This window comes from Carcharodon carcharias, chromosome 8 (assembly GCF_017639515.1).
Source record: "Carcharodon carcharias isolate sCarCar2 chromosome 8, sCarCar2.pri, whole genome shotgun sequence".
Lineage (NCBI taxonomy): Eukaryota > Metazoa > Chordata > Chondrichthyes > Lamniformes > Lamnidae > Carcharodon > Carcharodon carcharias.
Genome location: NC_054474.1, coordinates 24815487 through 24836213, shown reverse-complemented (window position 1 = coordinate 24836213; position 20727 = coordinate 24815487). Strand labels below are relative to the sequence as shown.

At 43.8% G+C, this 20727-nt stretch overlaps 1 protein-coding gene across 6 annotated transcripts in view; it reads left to right on the top strand.

Moving 5' to 3' along the window:
• LOC121280930 (vascular endothelial growth factor C-like) overlaps positions 1 to 20727 on the top strand; it is a 78612-nt gene that overhangs the window by 38716 nt on the left and 19169 nt on the right. For 4 of the 6 annotated variants that reach the window (XR_005943766.1, XM_041193363.1, XM_041193361.1 and 1 more), the window contains 3 exons: positions 8779 to 8989; positions 10895 to 11085; positions 18561 to 18712. Coding sequence is in view for 5 of the 6 variants with exons in the window: in XM_041193363.1 (XP_041049297.1) it covers positions 8779 to 8989; positions 10895 to 11085; positions 18561 to 18712 (554 nt within the window). In the remaining variant the exon portion in view is untranslated. Of the gene's footprint in view, positions 1 to 1032; positions 1107 to 8778; positions 8990 to 10894; positions 11086 to 18560; positions 18713 to 20727 lie in introns of those variants that run through there. The other 2 variants (XM_041193365.1, XM_041193364.1) reach the window with 2 other exon arrangements.

Here is a 20727-nt window from a genome sequence, read left to right as displayed (position 1 = left end):
GTACATAGATTGTGAAGAACATAGAGAGAATCAACGATCTATTTCCCTACCTAGCTAAGAGGAGCAATAATCCTGCCTTTGATTGGAAAGCCTGTGCTGCTGGGATCTTGTAACTTGATGTCTGCTAGATAAACGGTCAATCAAGGTAATTTGCTAATATGTTAACAGTTGCTCCAGTGTCAATTTTAAAAGTAGTATCGAAGCCTTGGACTTGGGCCGTAACTGACCAATAGTCTGAATTAAGACTATCTACTTCCCCTAGGAACTCGGTAATTACACCTTTTCGTTGACTTTCCATTTCCTGAAAGGAATGTGTTTCATAATTACCTTCCGGTCTTCAACTTCAATTAAAATTACTGGATTTGCAGAAACACTTGAAATACCCATTTATGCCACACTGGAAGCATTTTGTGGCCCCTGTTAGGAGGTCTTGGTGTCCATGCTAGGTTTTCACGCCCCAAAGCAAGCATCTTAAAATGGCTGCTAGTGTTGAGTTTCGCACCCTTTTGCTTGGTTTGTGAGGCTTTCTTGGGGTGGGACCGTTGTGCATGGGCCTAAACAATTTACAGAGTCATGTGAAGCCTCAGAGTCACCCCGAATTATAGCCCGATTTTACGCTTTAAGCTAGGCCTGCTTTTCATACTGGATCTCTTGATCCAAAATAAGATCATCTGTGGTCTGCAGAAAGTCAGAGGTTTTTTCATCCTGGACACCCACAATTATGCGATCATGGAGTAACTCATCCTTCCCAAATCTGGAAGAACTATCTAGGTGATGTAGGTTGGTTAGAAATTATTCAATCGATTCCCCAGATCATTGTAAGCATTGGTTAAAATGTGTTCATCTAATTACTAAATTTTGCTTTGGGCTAAAGTAGGTGTCAAAGGAATCAAAGTCCACGGTGGACTCCTGCACAGCCTGCCTTCGGAGAACGTCGTCTGCTGTTGGACCTACTGCATAAAGATATGAATTATCTTGAAGCTTTTGCTCTTTTTCGTGAAGACCTGATGCTGTTTGGTACCAGAGAAAATGGTGTTTCCATAACTACCACTACAGGCCCTCGAGGCAGTCAAATGGGTGGAGCAAAGGCAGAGACTGTTGACCAGGTGCGGTCATCATTACCCCTCTCCTTCACCTGTTGAAATTCTTTACGAGCTGCTTTCAAAAATTTCTTCACCCTGTGGTTCCTTCAAGAAAACCAATTATTTTTTACATCGATGTGTCTGCAGCTGCCACCATGTTCTGAGATGTGTCCTTCCATCTTGGATTCTAGGCCTGGGATTTGGTTTTGAGCTAGACTGAAGACATTCTCTGGTATCTGCTTAACACTTGTTTATTAATCTATATCTAAACACGTTACAGTATAGGCACGTTGCTCCTAGGCATGATTTCAACCTCTCTCTCGAGGGTCTAACACATGGCTGACTGATATTAGTAGTACATCGTTTACATCATACATTAGCATATCCCATCTGCTAACCCTTTATACTACACAAACATGGTGGATATCAACCTCAGGGATGCCATGAGGATCATTTCTGGGACATTGAGACCAACACAGCTTGAGTGGCTTCCTGTGCTAGCACACATTAAACCTTCTAATGTCTGCAGGGAAAGCATCCTCCTCAAAGAGGCTGACAGCTAAAAAAGCACTGCTATTGACACAGGATTTAAAAAAAAACCCACACACTCGTCTGAAACCCTGTAGTCCCCACGGGAACACACTCCACACCCTACAAACTGACGGCAGCCCCATCTCTTGTTGGCGCACCTCCTAGTTGGCTGCAAACATCACCAACAGCAAACTGATAACTGACCTGAGTGGTGGAGTCCCAAGTTTCAATCTTCCGCAGAAAATCCGGACAACCCTCAATTGCTTGGGGGCAGCCCAGGGAAGATGTGGCCACTTGCTCCACAAGTAGAACATGAGGTTTAGCTCAAACTGCAACTCTGGCCATCCAAGTCAGACCATCGGGCACATAACTGAACTTGTGCCCTGAGAGATCCATTTCTGGTGGTATCACAACCATTCTCACTGCATCAGCTGAAGCTGTTGAATGGATTGTTAACCTTGACATTGCACTGTCCCGGCTATATGAGTAAAAAATTAGGATTAAAGGGACGCTTGGGCTATGCTTCAGTGCAGTACCAAGGGAATGCTGTACTGTTATATGAGAAGTTAAATTGCAGACCATATGCTGTCTTAGGTGGATTTAAAAGATCCCATGAGATTATTCAAAGGACAATAGGGGAGTACTTTGGTGTTGTACCCACAATTTGCCACACTACTGATTCCTAGTTTTCAGCTACACCATCGGGAGGGAACATGGAACAGGTGCCGGGAGACTCCCTAAGGGGAAGGAGGGAATGTCAAAAGGTCAGGCACCTAAGTTGCACATTGCACGCTTTTTTTATTTTCTTCTTCTCTTGTAAAATTGAAAAAAAATTGATGGAAATAAATCGGAAGCAGTTCACGAATGAATAAATCATTAGAACAACACTGCAGATAGAACACTCAAAACAGACATGAAACAAGTGACACACGTCAGCCATTGGCATGTTACACATAAGTATGTATGAATATATTTTAAAAATTGTTGGTGCTAATTGTGTTCATTGCTATTTTAAGTACAGGGAGGGGCACATTATATAGTGTTACAAATTGTAACATTTATGAAAAAACTACTGCAAAGAAGTGAGCAGCTTATCCAAGATTGCAACATTCAGCACAGAGGAGGTCTTTCAGTCCATCATTTCTCTTCTGGCTCTTTGAAAGAGCTATCCAATTAGTCCCGCTCCCCTGTTCTTTCCCCATGTAAACTTCCCTTTTTCATATATAAATCCATTCTCTATTACTATTGAGCTCACTATTGAGTTACTATTGAAACCTGGCTCTACTACCTTTCAGGCAGAACATTCCAGATCATAAAACTCACTATGTAAAATAAAAACTCCTCCGCTCCCCACAGTTTCCTTCGCCAATTATATCAAGGATTTCACTAAAAAAATAGGCTCAGAGTTGGCACCTACAGAGAGAATTAGTTAAATACATTAAACACTCAGTCACTTAAAACAATTGTTCAACAGATACAAAAGCTGTAATTGTGCAGCCACATATTTACATCCTGTTGATTCTATAAAAGCAAGTCATTCCCCATTACCAGGAATGCCTAGTCTTGGCCATATTATCAGGGAGACCAGGTGCCAGGCAGTGGTTAAGCACTTCCCCACAGGGCAGGAGAGACAAAGGGGTGGAACTTAATCTTTTGGAAGCACAACAAAGTGACAGTGTTACTGCTCTGTGAAGACTGCCAAGGCCAGGAAACAACTAACTTGCATGTTCTGAGCAAGGAGTGGAAGATCTGATCATGGAAGTTCATGTACAAATGTTTATGAGGCTTATGCTGCACTTCTGTTTAACTCTTGAGTGCATTAACTTTATATGGATAATTAACAATAGGTTAAACATGCAGAAACTAAACTTTGCTGACTGGAAGTTCTTCTCTAGTGTGACACAAGCCAATGTAAAAATCAAAGGAGAGATTATTTTACATCGAAAAGATCAAACATATACCAGACCTAAACAGAGCGCTGATCAGTGTAGTGAATTGTAACAGATTAATCATTTCTCATTCACTTTAACTATACAATGTTCAAATAGACTATACCTCATTCTGTCTCACTTCCTGGAAAGCATTGCCAATAGTAACACTTAGGTGATATTCTGATTTATTTTTGAAATGCTACCCAGAATATTTGCTTTTATTTTTTACTCAGTACAATCAATGCAATGCTACGTTTCCCCAAGGGGTAACTGCACATCTGATCCCTTATCATAAAGTCTGTATTTACCTTTGGATTGAATTGCTGGCTGGAGAGGTAAAATTCGGTTGTCTGGCTTAAAAATTGGATCATGCTGTATCAGTTCTACAGATATGCAGTGGACACCCATGGGTCCAATATGATGGACAGCACATGCTCATCCTCATTCTACGTCAAAATTGTGTGCACGTCACATTGGTTTCAAATTAGGTTTTCTTTGGAAAACGTGATGTAGAATTTACAATTGCCCTTCAGCTATCTGGGTGTGTCTGATGCTTCATGTTGCTGTAAAAGGATAATCAGTTCAATATATATGGTTTAAGGGATGATTCAGAGCTTCCCCTCATCAACTCTATATGTGATACTCGTAGTGCTTTTTAATTGTATTATTGAACCCTTTGGGACTATACTGCTTAGATTGTGCACGCTGCATTTTACAGAGAAGTGTTCTTCACTTTATAATCAATTAACCATAGATTTTGTATTCTATGGTTGGGTCAGCTACAACTATTTGCTTTAGGCTTGAGGTGTTTCCTGTGCTATAAATCTACTTAATTTCTCCAGGGTGACTATTCTAGGTTGCTATCACATGGCCTAAAATACGGAAAGTCACCTGGAATGCACACATACATTTTAATGTGATTCTATACTGCATCTTCAATGCACAAAATTAAGACTTTGGTCTATCTGAGTTAACTCAAAAGTCAGCAGACAGCTTCAGAGATCCAGCAACCCTTCAGGTCTGTTAAGCTTCAATAGCTATTTGGCAATAAAGATCAAAACCAAGACAGACTCCTTCGGATAGAGTTTTATTTCTGGTGCATAAAACTCTCTCTACAGAGAGAACGTGTCTCATTTTTTATGCCTTTTACTCTTTTGAGTAACCAAATAAACTAAATTAAAGAAAACAAGGGATAAAGTAAGAAGCAGCCCCTTAAAGGGGTACTGCAAAAAAAAACTAATCTCAAAGGAAACTTATAACATCAAATTAAAATGTGATTCGCGGGCATGGAAGTCCTCGATGGTGCCAGCAAACCTTTTATACAGCCAAAATGGGTACTTAGATTGTTAATTAATAATTAGCAATTGAACCCCTTTAACTGTTTCCTTCCACAACAAGGCCAATTCTGGGATATCCTGCAACTCTCTGAAGCTGTTGTAAGATAATTGGTGACCGTGAGCTGCAATGGACAGTCAGTGACTCTGGAGCTGTTGAAGGCCCGTTAGTTACTCTGCAACACTGTCATGAGACAATTAGTGACTCTGCATCCATTGTGAGACTCAGGGTGATATCTAAAGTTCCTTCCTTTGTATTTTCTGCCTTTTCTGTGTTCAACAAGACTAAAGGTGTTGATGCTGGAAATATTTGCCCTTCATTTTTTTTTGGTTCAAACACTCCCAGCTCAGATACACCATAGGATGAATCCAGAGTAAAGCGCCCTGAAGTCTGACCAAAAATGTCTCGAGTCCAGCTTTAAGAGTGCAATCCACATTGCATTTCAGGTATTTCTGTTGCCTGCATTGGCCATTCATGTGTGCAAGAGTTTTGTTCCTGTATTCTTAACAAAATAAGCTGCATGATGAATCAAAAGTCTGCATCTAGTTAGTGTTACTGGATCTGTTGGCAATTAGAACTGGAAGTGGGGCTGTTCAGCAGTGATTTGTTCCAATAGTGACACAGACAGACCTCCTGCTTTAAATTAAACTGAGGACTAAGTGGCGTATGCTCATTCTCTCGCATTCTTTATAAGACTCCTGTACAAAGAGGTACAAAGAGAGACCAGATGTTGGTTGCTATGATATGTTTCCAGAGGTAATTTTTGCTGGAAGATAACCTACTCTCATTAGCTACTGAAAGTCTGCTCATAATCTGTAAAATAAATTGTGTAACACACTTCACTTGATTACAACTGTGGCTACTGGGAATCAATGGAGATTCAGCAAGATGACTAGCACCAGTCTGTGCACTGTGCCATTGAATGATAAGCTACACCTACCAAACACATGATTTTGGCACATGCCGAGCCACTGATATGGGCTCTGCTCAAAAGATTTTGCTGAACAGGAATCAAGTTGCTTTCTGCACAGAATTTCGGCAGGGGAAATCCTCAGACAAGACAGCTCGGGACACACGACCCCACTGTTGAGAGGTGGGGTGAAGCAGCATTGGCAGGAGCTCATTTGAACAGCTCTGCCACTCCATCATTAAACTGAGCAGAAATTGGATAGGAGGTGGGGTGTGTTGGGGAGGGGATAGGGTTGCAAAATAGGAGGGAAAATATATTCTGAACAGCTCTACTATGGTGTCCTCTTGTCCAAAACAGTTTATGGAAATTTACAATAGAAACTGCAAATGAAGGTGGCATATGGTGAACAGACATTGGGAGGAGTATGGCTGAGTTTCAACCCATGGGACAGTCCATTCATAGCAAGGGAAAGCAACATAAATTTAACAAGAAAAAGATGAAAGGACATATATAGGAATTTAAACCCCGAACATTGGAATTTCACAAAGGAGCCATTACTTAATAAGTTAAATGCATTTGCTGATAGTGTTTCCTATATTATAGCAGTGACTACACTTTAAAAGTACCTCATTGGCTGTAAAGTGCTTTGGGATGTCCTGAAGTTGTGGACAGCTGTAAGAATGTAAGTCTAGTTTTTTTTTCGAGATCGATGATATGCAATTTAATTGAAGGCACTATACCAGCATTGGCTCCAAAATAGAGTCTGCAGACAGTTTTTGGATATAATCCTGTTTACAGATGGGAACTGATTTTTTTCCCCCTGTGGCAGGTCTAGTGGTTAGAGCCAAGCAGTTGACTGATATCTTGCTGCAGTGAACTCTTTGCTATTCACCTTGCTCCCTGTTTAAAGGTGAGATACAGTCAATTAAAAAGGAGAGGTGTCATGGCAACCACCAGGCACACAAAATTAAATTTAGCAAAATTGGATTTGGTGATCGTGTTGACAGGGCTAGTTCAGCATTTCATCTGCAGCCAACTAAACTTCACAGTTAAAGCCAAAATTGCCTTGACTGCAGTTTCCCCACTTTAACAAGGCCAGGTTTAATTAAGCAGCAAGTTTGGGCTTGACAGAGAAAGAAAGGAAGAAATTGCATTTATATAGCACCTTAAGACATCTCAAAGTTTCACATCCAATTAGTACATTTGAGGTGTAGTCATTGTTGTAATGTCGGAGGCTCAGCAGCCAATTTGAACCCAGCAAGCTTCAACTAACAGCAATGGAATAGATGTCTTTTTTTAAATGATGTTAGTTGATAGGTTGGTATAACTGTGTGACAGCACATCTGTTAATGCAGCACTCTGGTGTGAGAATCATACCCATTACCTTCGGATTCAGAGCTGAGAGTGCTTAACTGAGTCAAACTGATCCGCAATCTGTGATAATGTGATCCTTTCATAACAGTACCACCTTCTCTTTCAGTTAGTTTCCAAAAGCATCCTAAACAACATAAAACTGTCATGGAATCAGTTAGCCAAATAATAGGGCTGAAACACACTAGAAAGTATTAGTCACACTGTAATATGCTGCACCATTCTGGTATTAGTTGTCCAACAGAAGTAGGACTATATCAAGCTGGTATTAGTCAGTCACACAGTAATATGACTACACATTCTGCTATCAGTCAGATATGCATTAAAGGATTGCACCATCATATGGTCAATCAGCCACATGGGGAGTGTGCTGCAGCAGTGTAGAGAGAATTAGTCACATATTAAGACGACAACATCACAATTGGATAATCAACTAGACTTTGGGCACCACTATCATGGGGATAGTCAATCATAATAATAGGGCTGCATTGTCATTGAACAGTCATTCATTAAACAGGAGAGCTGCCCCATCGTGGTGTCTGGCAGGCACACAGCTTTAGAGGTACACCAGTAGGGAGACAGTTAATCACGAAGTAATGTTGTGCCTCCATGGGAGTGGTGTGTCTCACTATAATTGGGCTGCACTCTCATAGGGACTATAAAATCTGAAGGGAAATTTTGTTCCCTGATCTCAGGAAAATAAACGACAATTAAAAATACTGCAGGCGAGCAATCAAAGAATCGTAGAATTTTACAGCAGAGAAGGAGCCCATTTGGCCCATTCTGCCTGTGCCAGCTCTTGAGAAGAATTATCCAATTAGTGCCGCTTCAAGTGCTCTTTCCCCATAGACTCTCATATATCAGCTGCTTGAGGTTTGTCACTGGAGAGCTTTCTGAGACAGAAAAAACAGTGCTATACTTGTTAAAATTTCTCTTGCTATGGCTCTTATTGTTTCATGCTAATATCCTGCTGCCATGTGCTCCCCACTTAATCATTTTACATTTTATTCTATTCCTCTGAGTGTAATTGTTTTTTTTCCCCTTCATCCTTCCCTTAGTTCTGTTCCTTTTTAAATACTGTTCCTCAGTAATATCTGAGGAAGAGTCCATACTCAGATCATCTGGTCTCTTATCCCTATAGATGCTGCCTGACCCTGTTTTTTTGTTTGCTTTAAGTAAAATGCTTCCTGTGTAATAAAAGCAAAATACTGCCAATGCTGGAAATCTGAAGTAAAAACAAATTTTTTCATAAATTCATAAACCCAGGGTACAGAAGAAGCAGTTCTGGTAGCACCCATTGAGAGTGAAACAGAGTTAACGTTTCGAGTCTTTATGACTCTTCTTCAGGGCTCTGAAGACAAGTCATATGGACTTGAAACATTAACTCTGTTTCTCTCTCCACAGATGCTGCCAGACCTGCTTCTTCTGTACCCTGGGTTATGAATTTGTTTGGGTAATCAGCAATGGGAGATTGAAAAGCATGAGCTGAACAAGAAGGGATAAGCTGACAACAGCAGCTTTATCACAAGCTTGTTTAGCTGATCCTCCAGTATGACAGGCTGCTCACTAGGTGCCACCCATGTGCTGCATTAGATTCACTGTATGCTCCTTGTTCCAGAGCCAGGCCAGCAGCGAATTGGAAGACCAGCTGAGGTCTGCGTCAAGCGTCACAGAGTTGATGGACATTTTCTATCCAGAATACAGGAGGATCCATGAATGTCTGCAGAGGAAAATCCACATAGTGCAGCGTGCAATGACAGAGGCTGAAGAAAAGGAATGGGAGGAGGCAGCAGCTTTTACATTGTCATGGGAAGACGAAGATATAAAAAGTGAGGAACACTAATGCTTCATTTGTTTGGAAGTGAACAAGAAACCTGAGCAAATTTTTTTTACATATTTTACACATCAGGATCTCCCAACTGAGCTTTGCAGACAATGAAATACTTTTGCAGGTGGTCACTGTTGTAGGGAAATGATGCATCCAGTTTGCACACAAAATCCCACAAACTACAATGTAATAAGGACCAGATCATTTGATTTTAGGTGTTGGTTGAGACATAAATATTGGGCAAGACACTGGGGACAATCCCCTGCTCTCCTTCCAAATAGTGTCCCGTATCCTTTCATGTCACCTAAGAGGAGGTCATAGCCTCATTTTAATGTTTCATCTGAAAGGTGACATGACCGACAGTGAGATATCATCATTGACCAGTACATTTTTGTGTCCAGAGGCAGAAAAGACTGGCCAAAGGGAAACTGATAGGATAGATGAGAGAAACTATTTCCGCCGATTGGGGAATCTAGGACCAGGGGACACAGCCTAAAAACAAGAACCAAACCTTTCAGAAATGAAATTAGAAAACACTCCACACACTAAAGGTGATAGGAGTTTGAAATTTTCTTCTGCAAAGGCAATTGATATTAGGTCAATTGTTAATTTTAAATCTGAGATTGATAGATTTTTGTTAACCAAAAGTATTAAATATTATCAAGCAAACACAGTATATGGAATAAGGCTGCAGATCAGTTGTGGTCTCATTGAATGGCAGAACAGGCTCAAAAGCTAAGTGACCAACTCCTGTTCCTGTACTGTACTGGGTAGGTACTTCTACAAATTATGAAATTGAATACTATTACTCAGGCTCATGTCCTTCTGTCTGCTCTCAGTTCCCCGTGGAGTAGGCTATGTAATAGATTATGCTGGCAGAGGGAGGAGCTCTATAAACACAAGCTGCATTCTCTGAAATCATCAGCTTTGTTATTTTCTAGGACAATTCTAATAGATGAACAAAGATCCAAAGCACGTCCCCATCCTTGAAGATGGGAATGGTGCCTGGTATCAAGATATAAAAATAGAAATAAATTTCAATAGTGAGAAGGCAGTATTCTGGAATCAAGAGATATGGAGATAGTGCAGGAATGTGGCATTCAGGTAAATGATCTGCCATGATCTAATTGAATGGCGGAGTAGGCTCGATGGGCTGAATGGCCTACTCCTATTTCAATATTCCTCCATGTTTCTGTGTAATGCCGTTGGAGATGACACCTAAAGAGTTGACTCAATGTGTTAAATTACGTGTGAGCTGATAAATGATCACTGGAAGATTTTTAAACAAAAGCAACAACTTAAACGACTTGTGTTTTTTTCTATTCATTCATGGGATGTGGGCATCACTAGCTAGGTCAGCATTTATTGCCCATCCCTAATTGCCTTTGTTCAGGGGGCATTTTAAGAGTCAACCACATTGCTGTGGGTCTGGAGTCACAAGTAGGCCAGACCAGGTAAGGATGGCAGATTAGTGAACCAGATGGGTTTTTACAACAATGGTTCCATGGTCATTATTAGACTTTTAATTCCAGAAGTTTTTATTGAATTCAAATTTCACCATCTGCCCTGATGGGATTCAAACCCAGAATACCAGTCCAGTGACAAAATCACTATGCCATCGCCTTGCCCATGAATAGCAGTTTCAAGGTGCATCACAGAGATGTAATGAGATAAAATATGTAATTAAAGTACATCAAATCTGCTGCAAGACTGTCAAGATCAGCCATTTTGGAAGATATTTTAAAACCCAATTGAAGTATAACTTGACAAGACATTTTTTTTAATAGCCTTTGCCTTTCTCCATGAAAGACTTAACTCTTGCAAACTATCTGCTGTTGTAAGTATCCTTTATTTAAATGCATGTTTCATAATAAGCAACTAATAACTAAACCAAATCATTTGACAGATGTTGAACTTGAATGGGAAAAGACTCAGTGTAAGCCTAGAGAAGTGTGCTTGGATGTGGGGAAAGAGCTTGGGACTGCAACAAACAAGTTCTACAAACCTCCCTGTGTGTCTATCCACAGATGTGGAGGCTGCTGCAATAGCGAAGGACTACAGTGTGTTAACATCAGTACCTCATATGTGAGTAAGACGGTAAGTAACTCTTCCTATCAATTGACTTTGAAATTTTGTGTAGCTCGAGTTGCCTGTCTAAAATATTTGCTCATTTATTGTTGACCTGCAAGGGACAGTGCAGCCAAATAAGTGATGTAGGCACCATCAGTCACGTGTATGCTTTTTAAAATTTGTTCTTGGAATTTGAGTGTCACTGGTGGGACAAGAGGAGGGACAGAGGATAGAGGAGAAAGATAGAAAAAAAGACATTGCAGGAGTTACTGAGCTGAGGAGAAAGGGTTGAGGAGTTCACAGCTCTTACATTATTAGTCTGCTTTACTTTTTTCACATTTTTGGGGATAATTCTGAGTTTGGGCAACAATGTAAAATGAACTATATTGGGCAGGATTTTCCTTGCCCACTGGTGTTGGGTGTATTCAACGGTGTGAGCGGACAACATGGTGAACAGGCCAAAAATCGGTTTCATGACGTTGTGAAACCAGCTTGCGATTGTCCACTCAGCCCGTCGGTAGCCAGCCGTGTTTCCCATCATCAGACATGGGAAACCTCATTGTGATACATCTACATATCATTATAAGGTCAGCCTGCTGGAATCATTCCCCCACGCTGGATCATCCGCCCATGTCGACAGGAAAACACATTGGTGCAGAACACACCTTGGCAAACATGATGTGCAGTAGTTGGGACTTACCACCAGGGCCTTGCTCACATCGCAGACATCCGAGGAGCAGAAGGTGCTGGAGCCCTACAGCTAATGGACTCTGGAGGAACGTCCATGGCATGCTGGGCGGACTCTCATGTACATAGCTGTGCTGTGAAGCAGCTTATGGAAGCTGAAAAGTCACTGTTGAGGGTCTGCTCACAATGGCTGATGGTCGAGGGGGTGGAGATAAAGGTTCAGCTGTGTTCAGATGTACCGGGGCTGGGAGAGGGAGGTCTGGGATCAACTAGGAGAGGAAGAGGTGCTGGGGGAGGTGAGGTTGGGAGGGGGAAACGGGTGAGAAGACAACAACAACTGGGGAGCTAAGTGTAAGGGGGATGGAAGGTGTAAGGGAAGAAGTTCGGAGGGGCGAAGGAATGCGGAGAGTGGAAGGAATCCGGGGGGAAAGAAGGAGTACAGAAAGGGGAGGAAGTCAGTGGGGATGAAGGAGTAAGACTGGAGGAAGAAGGGTGTCTGAAGGAGTCAGGCAGGGGGAAGAATTAAGGCTGAAGGAAGAAGTAAGGCTGGAGGAAAGAGTCGGGAAGGACTAAGGGTGGTGGAAGGAGTCAAGAAGGGGGAAGGACTAAGTGGGGAGGAGTCTCATAGTGGGGGATGATTAAGGGGGTGGGGAAGGCATCACGAGGGGGGTTCCAAGGTGGGGGAAGTTCAGATGAAGGTGCAAAGGAGGGCTTTAATGAGTACATGACTGCCTCCTGGGGAGCATACTGAGGGTGGGCGTGATATGAGAAAATGGTGAGAATGACCAAGGGCAGAGTGAGGTGGTAGGGTGGGAGGACAAGGTTCAACAGTAGCGGTAGAAGGGACAGCGAGGGTAGTTTGTGGGGATTCGGAGGCAGACACAGACCCTGGGGGTGGGAAGCAGGTGGTCAGGGAGGTTAATGTGGATATGGGTGGGATGTTCACCTACACATCCCTGAAAGAAAAGGGTTGTGGCTGGTAGGTCATGGAGGGGAGGTGGAAGGTGACGCAGGGGTGTCAACAGTGATGTGGGAAAGAAAATGGGTGACTGGGGGAGGGGAAAGTATGGGAGAATGAATGAAGAACTGAATCACCACCATACTGTCTAAATTGTAAGTGAAACGAGAGTCATGGTGGGTGAGATCAGGTGCTGTATGGGAGTGTGATCAATGGGTGGACGGAGATGTAGGTCAGCTCAAATGGGCAACTGAAAGCGAACCCCAGCAGGCAGAATTGAAAACACTCAGGACATTAAGTTACGTGTGATATGGGAAGGATCCACATGTGTGGGAGAGTGCTTGCACGAGGCTCCAAAGGCCCTGTCATGCACACACTTCTCCCTTCAGAATCACTCATTGACCAGCTGCTCCCTCTGGGGTGACAGAGGAAGAGGTTGTGGGGCTCATAGGAAAAGGGGACTCAAAAGGAGCAGGTAGCCTCTGAGATTACTGAGTGGATGACCCAGGGGTGTTCAGCTGCCTCTTCTCCTCTCTTCGGGGGACCCAACCTGACTCCTCGAGGGGAAGGAGTGCCTGGAGCAATGTCAAAATGCCCTGTTTCCCTCTCGCATTGCCATTGCAGGAACTCACTCATGGCTTCCGCGATGGAGTGCAGTTCTGCACACATCTCCGAGTTCTGCTGGACCAAGGTCTCCATAGCATCCGTCATCCTCCCCATGGAGGCCTCTATACCCACATGTGGGCACCATTTCATCAAAGGCAGGCAGTCACACTCCTCCAACTCGTGAGCTACCCTGTTGAGGGCTTCCAGCAGCTCTGCATGGTGTTCCCACACTTTCTGCTGACTCTCCAGGATATATTGGAATGACAATTCCAGGGGTTCATCATCTAACTCAGACCTCACAGATGCCTCCTCCCCAGCAGTCCTCCGGGTGCCAGGGAGCTCGGCTAAACTTGCCCCCTCCTGCCGCGGACATGTGTCTTTGTGGTGACCACCAGATTGTGAACCCAAGCCTGCTCTATATCTAGGTCCCACCGAGGTGCGTGTTTCCGTGTTGGTGCAGAGTGTGGGTAAGCGCTTGACAGATCTTCCAGGCTGTTTATTTTCAGCTCTTCAATGGAGGAGGAGGAGGAGGTGTCCTCTTGGCTGGAGGTGAGGACCTGGATGGAGTTGGGGGACTGGCTGGCTGAGGGTGTCAGTCACTTGGCAGGGCTCCCTGTGAACTAGAGTAGAGATAATTAGTGTGAGGCAGCAGAGTCAAAAGCAGGAGAGAGAACTCAACATTTGCACTGAGGGAGGGATGATGTGGTGCATGATCCTCGCATGGGTGTTCACCGCTGACCTCACCATCACCGCAGGCACGTTCCATGTCTTCACCAGTTAGCGTGATAGCACGCTGGGATCTCTCCCTGCTGATGTGAGCCAGTTTGTCCTGCAAGAAAACAGATGGAGAGAGTGTGACCAGTTCACATGGCACTGCGTGGAATGTTTATGTGGTGAGCGGAGCCATGGGTGGGTTGAGAACGTGAGCTCGAGAGCATATGAGCCTAAGGGAGATGTGAGGGTGTGTGTGAGAGTTTGTGGTGTTGTCCCTTGAGGTGTAACGTCCCTGTGGTTGTGTGATGGGTTTATGAGAGTGATGAGAAGAGTGACCTACCCTTGCGGAATAGATAAGACCATTCATTTTGTGGCGGCACTGGTGGCTGTCCTCTTTTGAAGGGCATGGCACTGACCACTGCTGCCACCGCCTTCCATGCTGGATAGGTGATGCCGCTGCCCCCCATATGGCCAGAGCAGGGTTAGAGGACATCACGGTGGGCCTCTACGGCATCAAAAAGGCACATGAGGGACAAGTCACTAAACCAGGGGGCCGCAGTCTTTTTGCCTTTCAGGAGCCATGCTGTCTTCTGTGCAGCAGTCCTGGGCTGAAAGCACTGAGAGGTGTGCGTGAGGCTACAGTCTAAATGTGGTGCCCAGCGTGATGAAGTGGCGAGGTGATGGCGTGGCAGGCAAATATGGCACCCGCCATTGAAACGGCGTGTTTCCCGGGAATGCATAACTAATACAGTGGGTTTGGGACAATATGGCATGAGAAGCCACCATTGCGGCCGGCGGGGAAAACGCACTACTGCACTTAGTGCAAATCTGGGACAATTCTACCCATTGATTCAGTAGCCCATTATACATCTCCCTCCATTGAAGTCAATAGAATTTAAAACCGGGAGAGATGAATGACAGATCTAATATTGTCCAGTGAAAATTAGTCCTTTTAATGTTTTGTTCTTACATTTTTTTGGGGGGTAGGGCAGGGTTGACTGGGTTCTTCACCTCTCCTCCTTGGCTCCTCATACCTTGGAGCATCCACAGTGAAAAAGGTGGACCAGCAACTTTCTCATAGGCCTCAATGGTGGTTCCTCAATCTGGAAAGCTAGATGTGGGAGAGGGTGCCTCTGGCTAAGTTACACTTAATGCCTCCTCACATATTGATTGGAATTTCAGACCCCAGACCCACATAATGTAATTGACTCTTAGGTGCCTTCTGAAATGGGCAAGTAGATCACTCAGTTATATCAAACCGCTATATAAAAGTTAAATGGAAATAAAATCAGACAGGCCACACAGCTTTGACCTAGACACCAGAAATGACAAAGGCACACCCTGCCCAGTTGAATCTGCAAAATCCTCCTCACCAACATTTGGGAACCTGTGCCAAAATTGGGAGAGCTGTCTTAGAGGCTAGTCAAGCAACAGCCTAACACTCGCTTAATACTCACCGAATCATACCTTACAGCCAGTGTCCCAGACTCCCCCATTACCATTCCTGGGTTATGTCCTGTTCTCCGGGCAGAGCTGACCCAATAGAAGTGGTGACACAATGGTGTACAGTCAGGATGGAGCCTTCAATATTGACTCTGGACCCCATGGGAGTCTACTGGCATCAGGTCAAAAATGGGAAAGGAAGCTTCCTGCTGATTAACCACCCACCTACTGCCCTCCCTCAGCTGGTGAATCAGTGCTCATCCATTATGAACAACAGTTGGAAGAAGCACTGAGGATAGCAAGGGCATAGAACTCTAGGTAGGGACAGCAATGTCCTTCACCTAGAGTAGCCCAGTAGCACCACTATGCTGCTGTGTTGGTCAAGTCCTGAAGGCCATAGCTGCCAGACTGGCCCTGCAACTGCTAGTGAGAGAACCAATAATAAGGAAAAACTTACTTGAACTTGTTCTCACAAATCCATCTGTCGTAGATGCATCTGTATATGATGGTATTGGTAAGAATTACCACCATTCTTGAGGAGACCAAGTTCCATATTCACTCTGAGGACACCCTCCATTGTTTTGTGTGAGACTACCACTATGCTAAATAGGATAGATTCAGAACAGATCTAGCAACTCCAAACTGGGCACCCACGAGGTGCTGCGAGTCAACCACAATCTGCAACCTCATGGCCTGGCATATCATTCACTCTACAGTTACCATCAAGCTATGGGACCAAACCTGGTTCAATAAGGGGAGCAGGAAAGCATGCCAGGAGGAACATCAGGCATACTTGAAATAGCGGTGCCAACTCAGCAACAACCTGCTCACTGATTCTCAGTTTGGGTTCTGCCTGAGCCACTCAGCTCCAGATCTGATTACAGCTTTGCTCCAGACATAATTGAATTCCAGAGGTGAAGTTGACATCAAGGCAACACTTGTTCAGATGTGACATCAAGGAGCCTTAGCAAAATTGAAGTCAACGGGAATCGGAGGAAAACTCTCCATTTGTAGTCATAACTAGCACAAAGAAAGATGGTTGTGGTCATTGGAGGCTAATTATCTCAGTCCTGGGACACCACTGCAGGAGTTCCTACTTGGCCCAACCATCTTCAGCTGCTTCTGACCTCCATCATAAGGTCAAAAGTGGGTATCTTCGCTAATGATTGCACAATGTTCAGTACCATTCGCGACTCCTCAGATACTGAAAAACTCCATATGCAGAAAAACCTGGACAACATTCAGGCTTGAGCTTATAACTGGCAAGTAACATTTGTGCCTCACAAGTGCCAGGCAATGACAATCATCAAGGTGGCAAAATCTAACCATCTCCCCTTGACATTCCATGGCATTACCATCACTGAATCCCCTACCATCAACATCCTGGGGGTTACCATTGGCCAGAAACTGAACTGGACTAGCCATATAAATACTGTGGCTACTAGGGCAGGTCAGTTCAGGGAATTGTATTGAGAAACTCACTTCCTGACTCCCAAAGCCTATCCGCCATCTACAAGGCACAAATCAGCAGGGTGATGGAATAATTCCTGCTTATCTGTATGAGTGCAGCTCCACGGACACTCAAGAAGCTCAATACCATTCAAGACATAGTAGCACGCTTGATTGGCACCCCATCCATCACTGTCGCACAGTGGCAGAAGTGTGTACCATCTACAAGATGCACCATAGCAACTCCCCAAGCCTCCATCGACAGCGCCTTCCAAACCTGCGACCTCTACCACCTCAAAGGAGAAGGGAAACAGATGCATGGGAACACCACCACCTGCAAGTTCCTCTCCAAGCCACACACCATCCTGACTTGGGTCTATTTTGCCATTCCTTCACTATCGCTGGATCAAAATCCTAGAATTTCCTTCCTAACAGGTGTACCAACACCACATGGACTGCAGCGGTTCAAAAAGGCGGCTCACCACCACTTTCTCAAGTACAGTTAGTGATGGGCAATAAATGCTGGCCTTGCCAATGATGCACACATTCCATTTCCTGCAGAAAGATTGCACTTGCTAGGAAAAGATTGAGTGATTTTTTTTGTTTTTATTCATGGGATGTGCTAGGCCAGCATTTATTGCCCATCGTGATTGCCTTTGTTCATTGCCATGGGTCTGGAGTCACATGTAGGCCAGAGCAGGTAAGGACAGCAGATTTCCTTCCCTAAAGGTCACTAGTGAATCAGGTGGGTTTTTACAGCAATCGACAAAGATTTCATGGTCATCATTAGACTTTTAATTCCAGATTTTTATTGAATTCAAGTTCAGATTCAAACCCAGGTCTCTGGATTGCTAGTTCAGTGACAATACCACTACATTAACACCTCCCCTTTGGAAGGCAGATGACTGAGGAGAGAGATTGGCCTGTGAGGGAGCAGCAGACATGTTTAGCCAGTGGAAGCATTTTATAACCTAACCATTGAGATTGAGATAACGCAAGTGATATAGGTTAAAAATAGGCATGATACAGACAAATGCACATAAAACATAAGAGCAAGAGAGATTACGAGCCGGATGCTACACAGACTTATTGCAAGTGGTACGCATGGTGGTAAAGATGAACATTAAAGGTACAGACAGCTAGAGTGAAGGCAAACACATCAAAGTGGTTGCAGGAATTGAAAGACATGGGATTGAAGCAAACAAAGAGAGATGCAAGAAAGAGACAAATATTGTTTTCTACATTACAGCAGTGACTACATTTCAAAAATTTCTTTATTGGCTGTAAACAGCTTTGAAATGTCTGGTGGCCATGAAAAGAGCGATATAAATGCAAGTTTCTTTTAAAGAAGAAAATTGACCTATATAAATCATAGGACAAAAAGGAAATTTGAGAGCAAAGAAAGACATGTCAGGAGAGTGAGAAAGGAAGGGGGACAGAGAGAAAACCACAGATCAATACAAAGATCAGGAGTGTATTCAACTCACCTGGAACAATGCCACAGGAGGCGACTAGCATTTACAGCAAGTGCCTTCACTTTATACCAAAGCAAACACTATTGCTTGCTTAGTGTTACTGACTGGCTGTTTTCTGGGTTGATTTTGCTTTCATCATTCTAGAAGGAGTTTCTGTTTTATTCCTCTAGTTGATCGAGATCACACTACCAAGAGTCGGCTTCTCCAAGCTAGTCATGATCAGTTTCATCAATCATACTGCCTGCACCTGTCAGCCCAAGCGAGATACCTTCGGACGGTCCCACTCGATTATCAGACGTTCTTTCCACATTTCCCAAACAGGGTAAGGATTTGTGTGATTGTATCCTGTCAGGGTCAGGTACCAGTATTTCAAGCTTTCAAGGCGATAACTCTTGGGCTGGTGTGCACTTCAGGCGTAACCACTCAGTTGGTTGCAATAGAATTCCAGACAGTGGGAGTGAAACTCAAACCATGTGATGCTCTTCATCGGCATCAACTTGTGTATGTGAAGGAAGTCCATTAGTGGTATGGTTGGGAGAGTTTGTGGAGGTGAAGTTAGGAGGAGGAATTAAATCTCATCCTTAGCCATTTTTGGTTTCTGGTGCCAGCTGATATTGGACACAGTAACAAACAGCAGACTCCATCACTAGTGATTCTGTTACAAAAGGCTAGGGAGGGGGAGAAGTTAAAAAGTGAGTGGGAGAATTACCCACTGGCCTGCTGCTCCAAATACAGGTGGCAAGGACTCCCACTGGAAACTGGTGGAATTCTTCTTTAAATATGCAGATTCAGACTAAATGACATCATCGGGTAGCCGACTGTCATTTTAACCTGAGTTGGTCCGCGTGGGGACATGGCTGCAAGCTTTCTCGACAGGCTGAAGCCAGCAGGAGTGCTCCTCCAGGCCCCACATGGAAAGTGCAGGCCACTGCTACCTGGATGTACTAACCATCGCCTCCCCTTCTACAAAAACATTGACTACTCCAGAAAGCCATCCTTACACCAGCCTGTGAAGTAAAGGGTTAACATCGGGAGTACCTAGTACTGATGTAACTGCTGATATAACTATGGTGCAATGTCAGATGATTAAGTAACTGAGATCTAGTGCGAAGCAGAAGTATAACCGCATATAATACTGAGATGTATACAGATCTCTAAATAAACAAGAATACTTTTTACAAATAACAGTCCATAACAGCTTTCTTAGGGTAACAGGTAAAGTCTAAAGAAACCTCATCTAGACCCCAAACCCAAGACAAAACACTGCCTTAGGCCTGTTTGGTGGCCTTTGAGACACCCGATTTTAGCAGCTGACCACTTGCTGTCCGTTGTGATCAGGACATCGTGCATGTTTTATGATCCCACCTGATGTTACCACTGCACAAGCCAGAACCCATGGTGGAACCCAGTTTGATAGATCCTAAGTTTTATCTTTTGTTTAGATACGTGGGGAAAGGCTACTGAACAGAGTCACAGGAGTCAGCTGATGAATTTTTGACAAAGGAATAAAACATTTATTAAACAAGGAAAGATGAACTATATTACAATACCCCTTCACCCACAACTATCCCTACAGATATATACAGATTTGTAAGGATAGCACCAGTTACAAAAGCTATCTTATAATCTAATGTTCACAGTAAGTACACAGTCCATGTAAACCAATAGGTGACCTATGCTCAGGCACACCACACTGAAACCAAGTGACAGATGCTGCCCCAAACAGATGCTATGGATCCCTCATCAACTCCCTGAAGACACTTGTCACACTGTGAGCCAAACGGTCTCACTGAACTCCATTTTTCACACGAGGGTTTCCAATCTGCTTTCTCGAAGAACTCGCTTTGGAATCTTCTCCCAAACCAACACTTTCTCTCAGATGTTTTCCACAAGGGTCCACTTCTGGGGTTTTGAACTCTTCTTTTGATGTTTCTCTCCCCTGTATTGCTACATGCATTCAAACTTCCTTCCATGCACTCCCTCTCAAATGCTCAGCCATGCCAACAGTATACCACTGCTTCACATGTCCAGAGTAAAGGGTTACAGACCTTTGGCTGTCCCCTTGGATCTTCCAGTTTCTTACTTTAAATCTGCTTCCTACAGGTTTCTTCTCTTTAAATCTGAAGCTTGGAGCCTTCCTCGCTGCTCCTTACATTCACTTCTATAGAACAGAACCTTTTCCAGATTCCTGTCCTTGTCCTTTGACTAAAACATCCTCTTGGATCTTTCCTGTTCCACTCCCCTGGATTTGGAGGCTTTCTTCTTTAGATTCTGGAACCTGCTTCTGCAGTTTCCTCTGCTGTCCAGCCTCTTTGGGATTCTGGCTTCAATTGAATT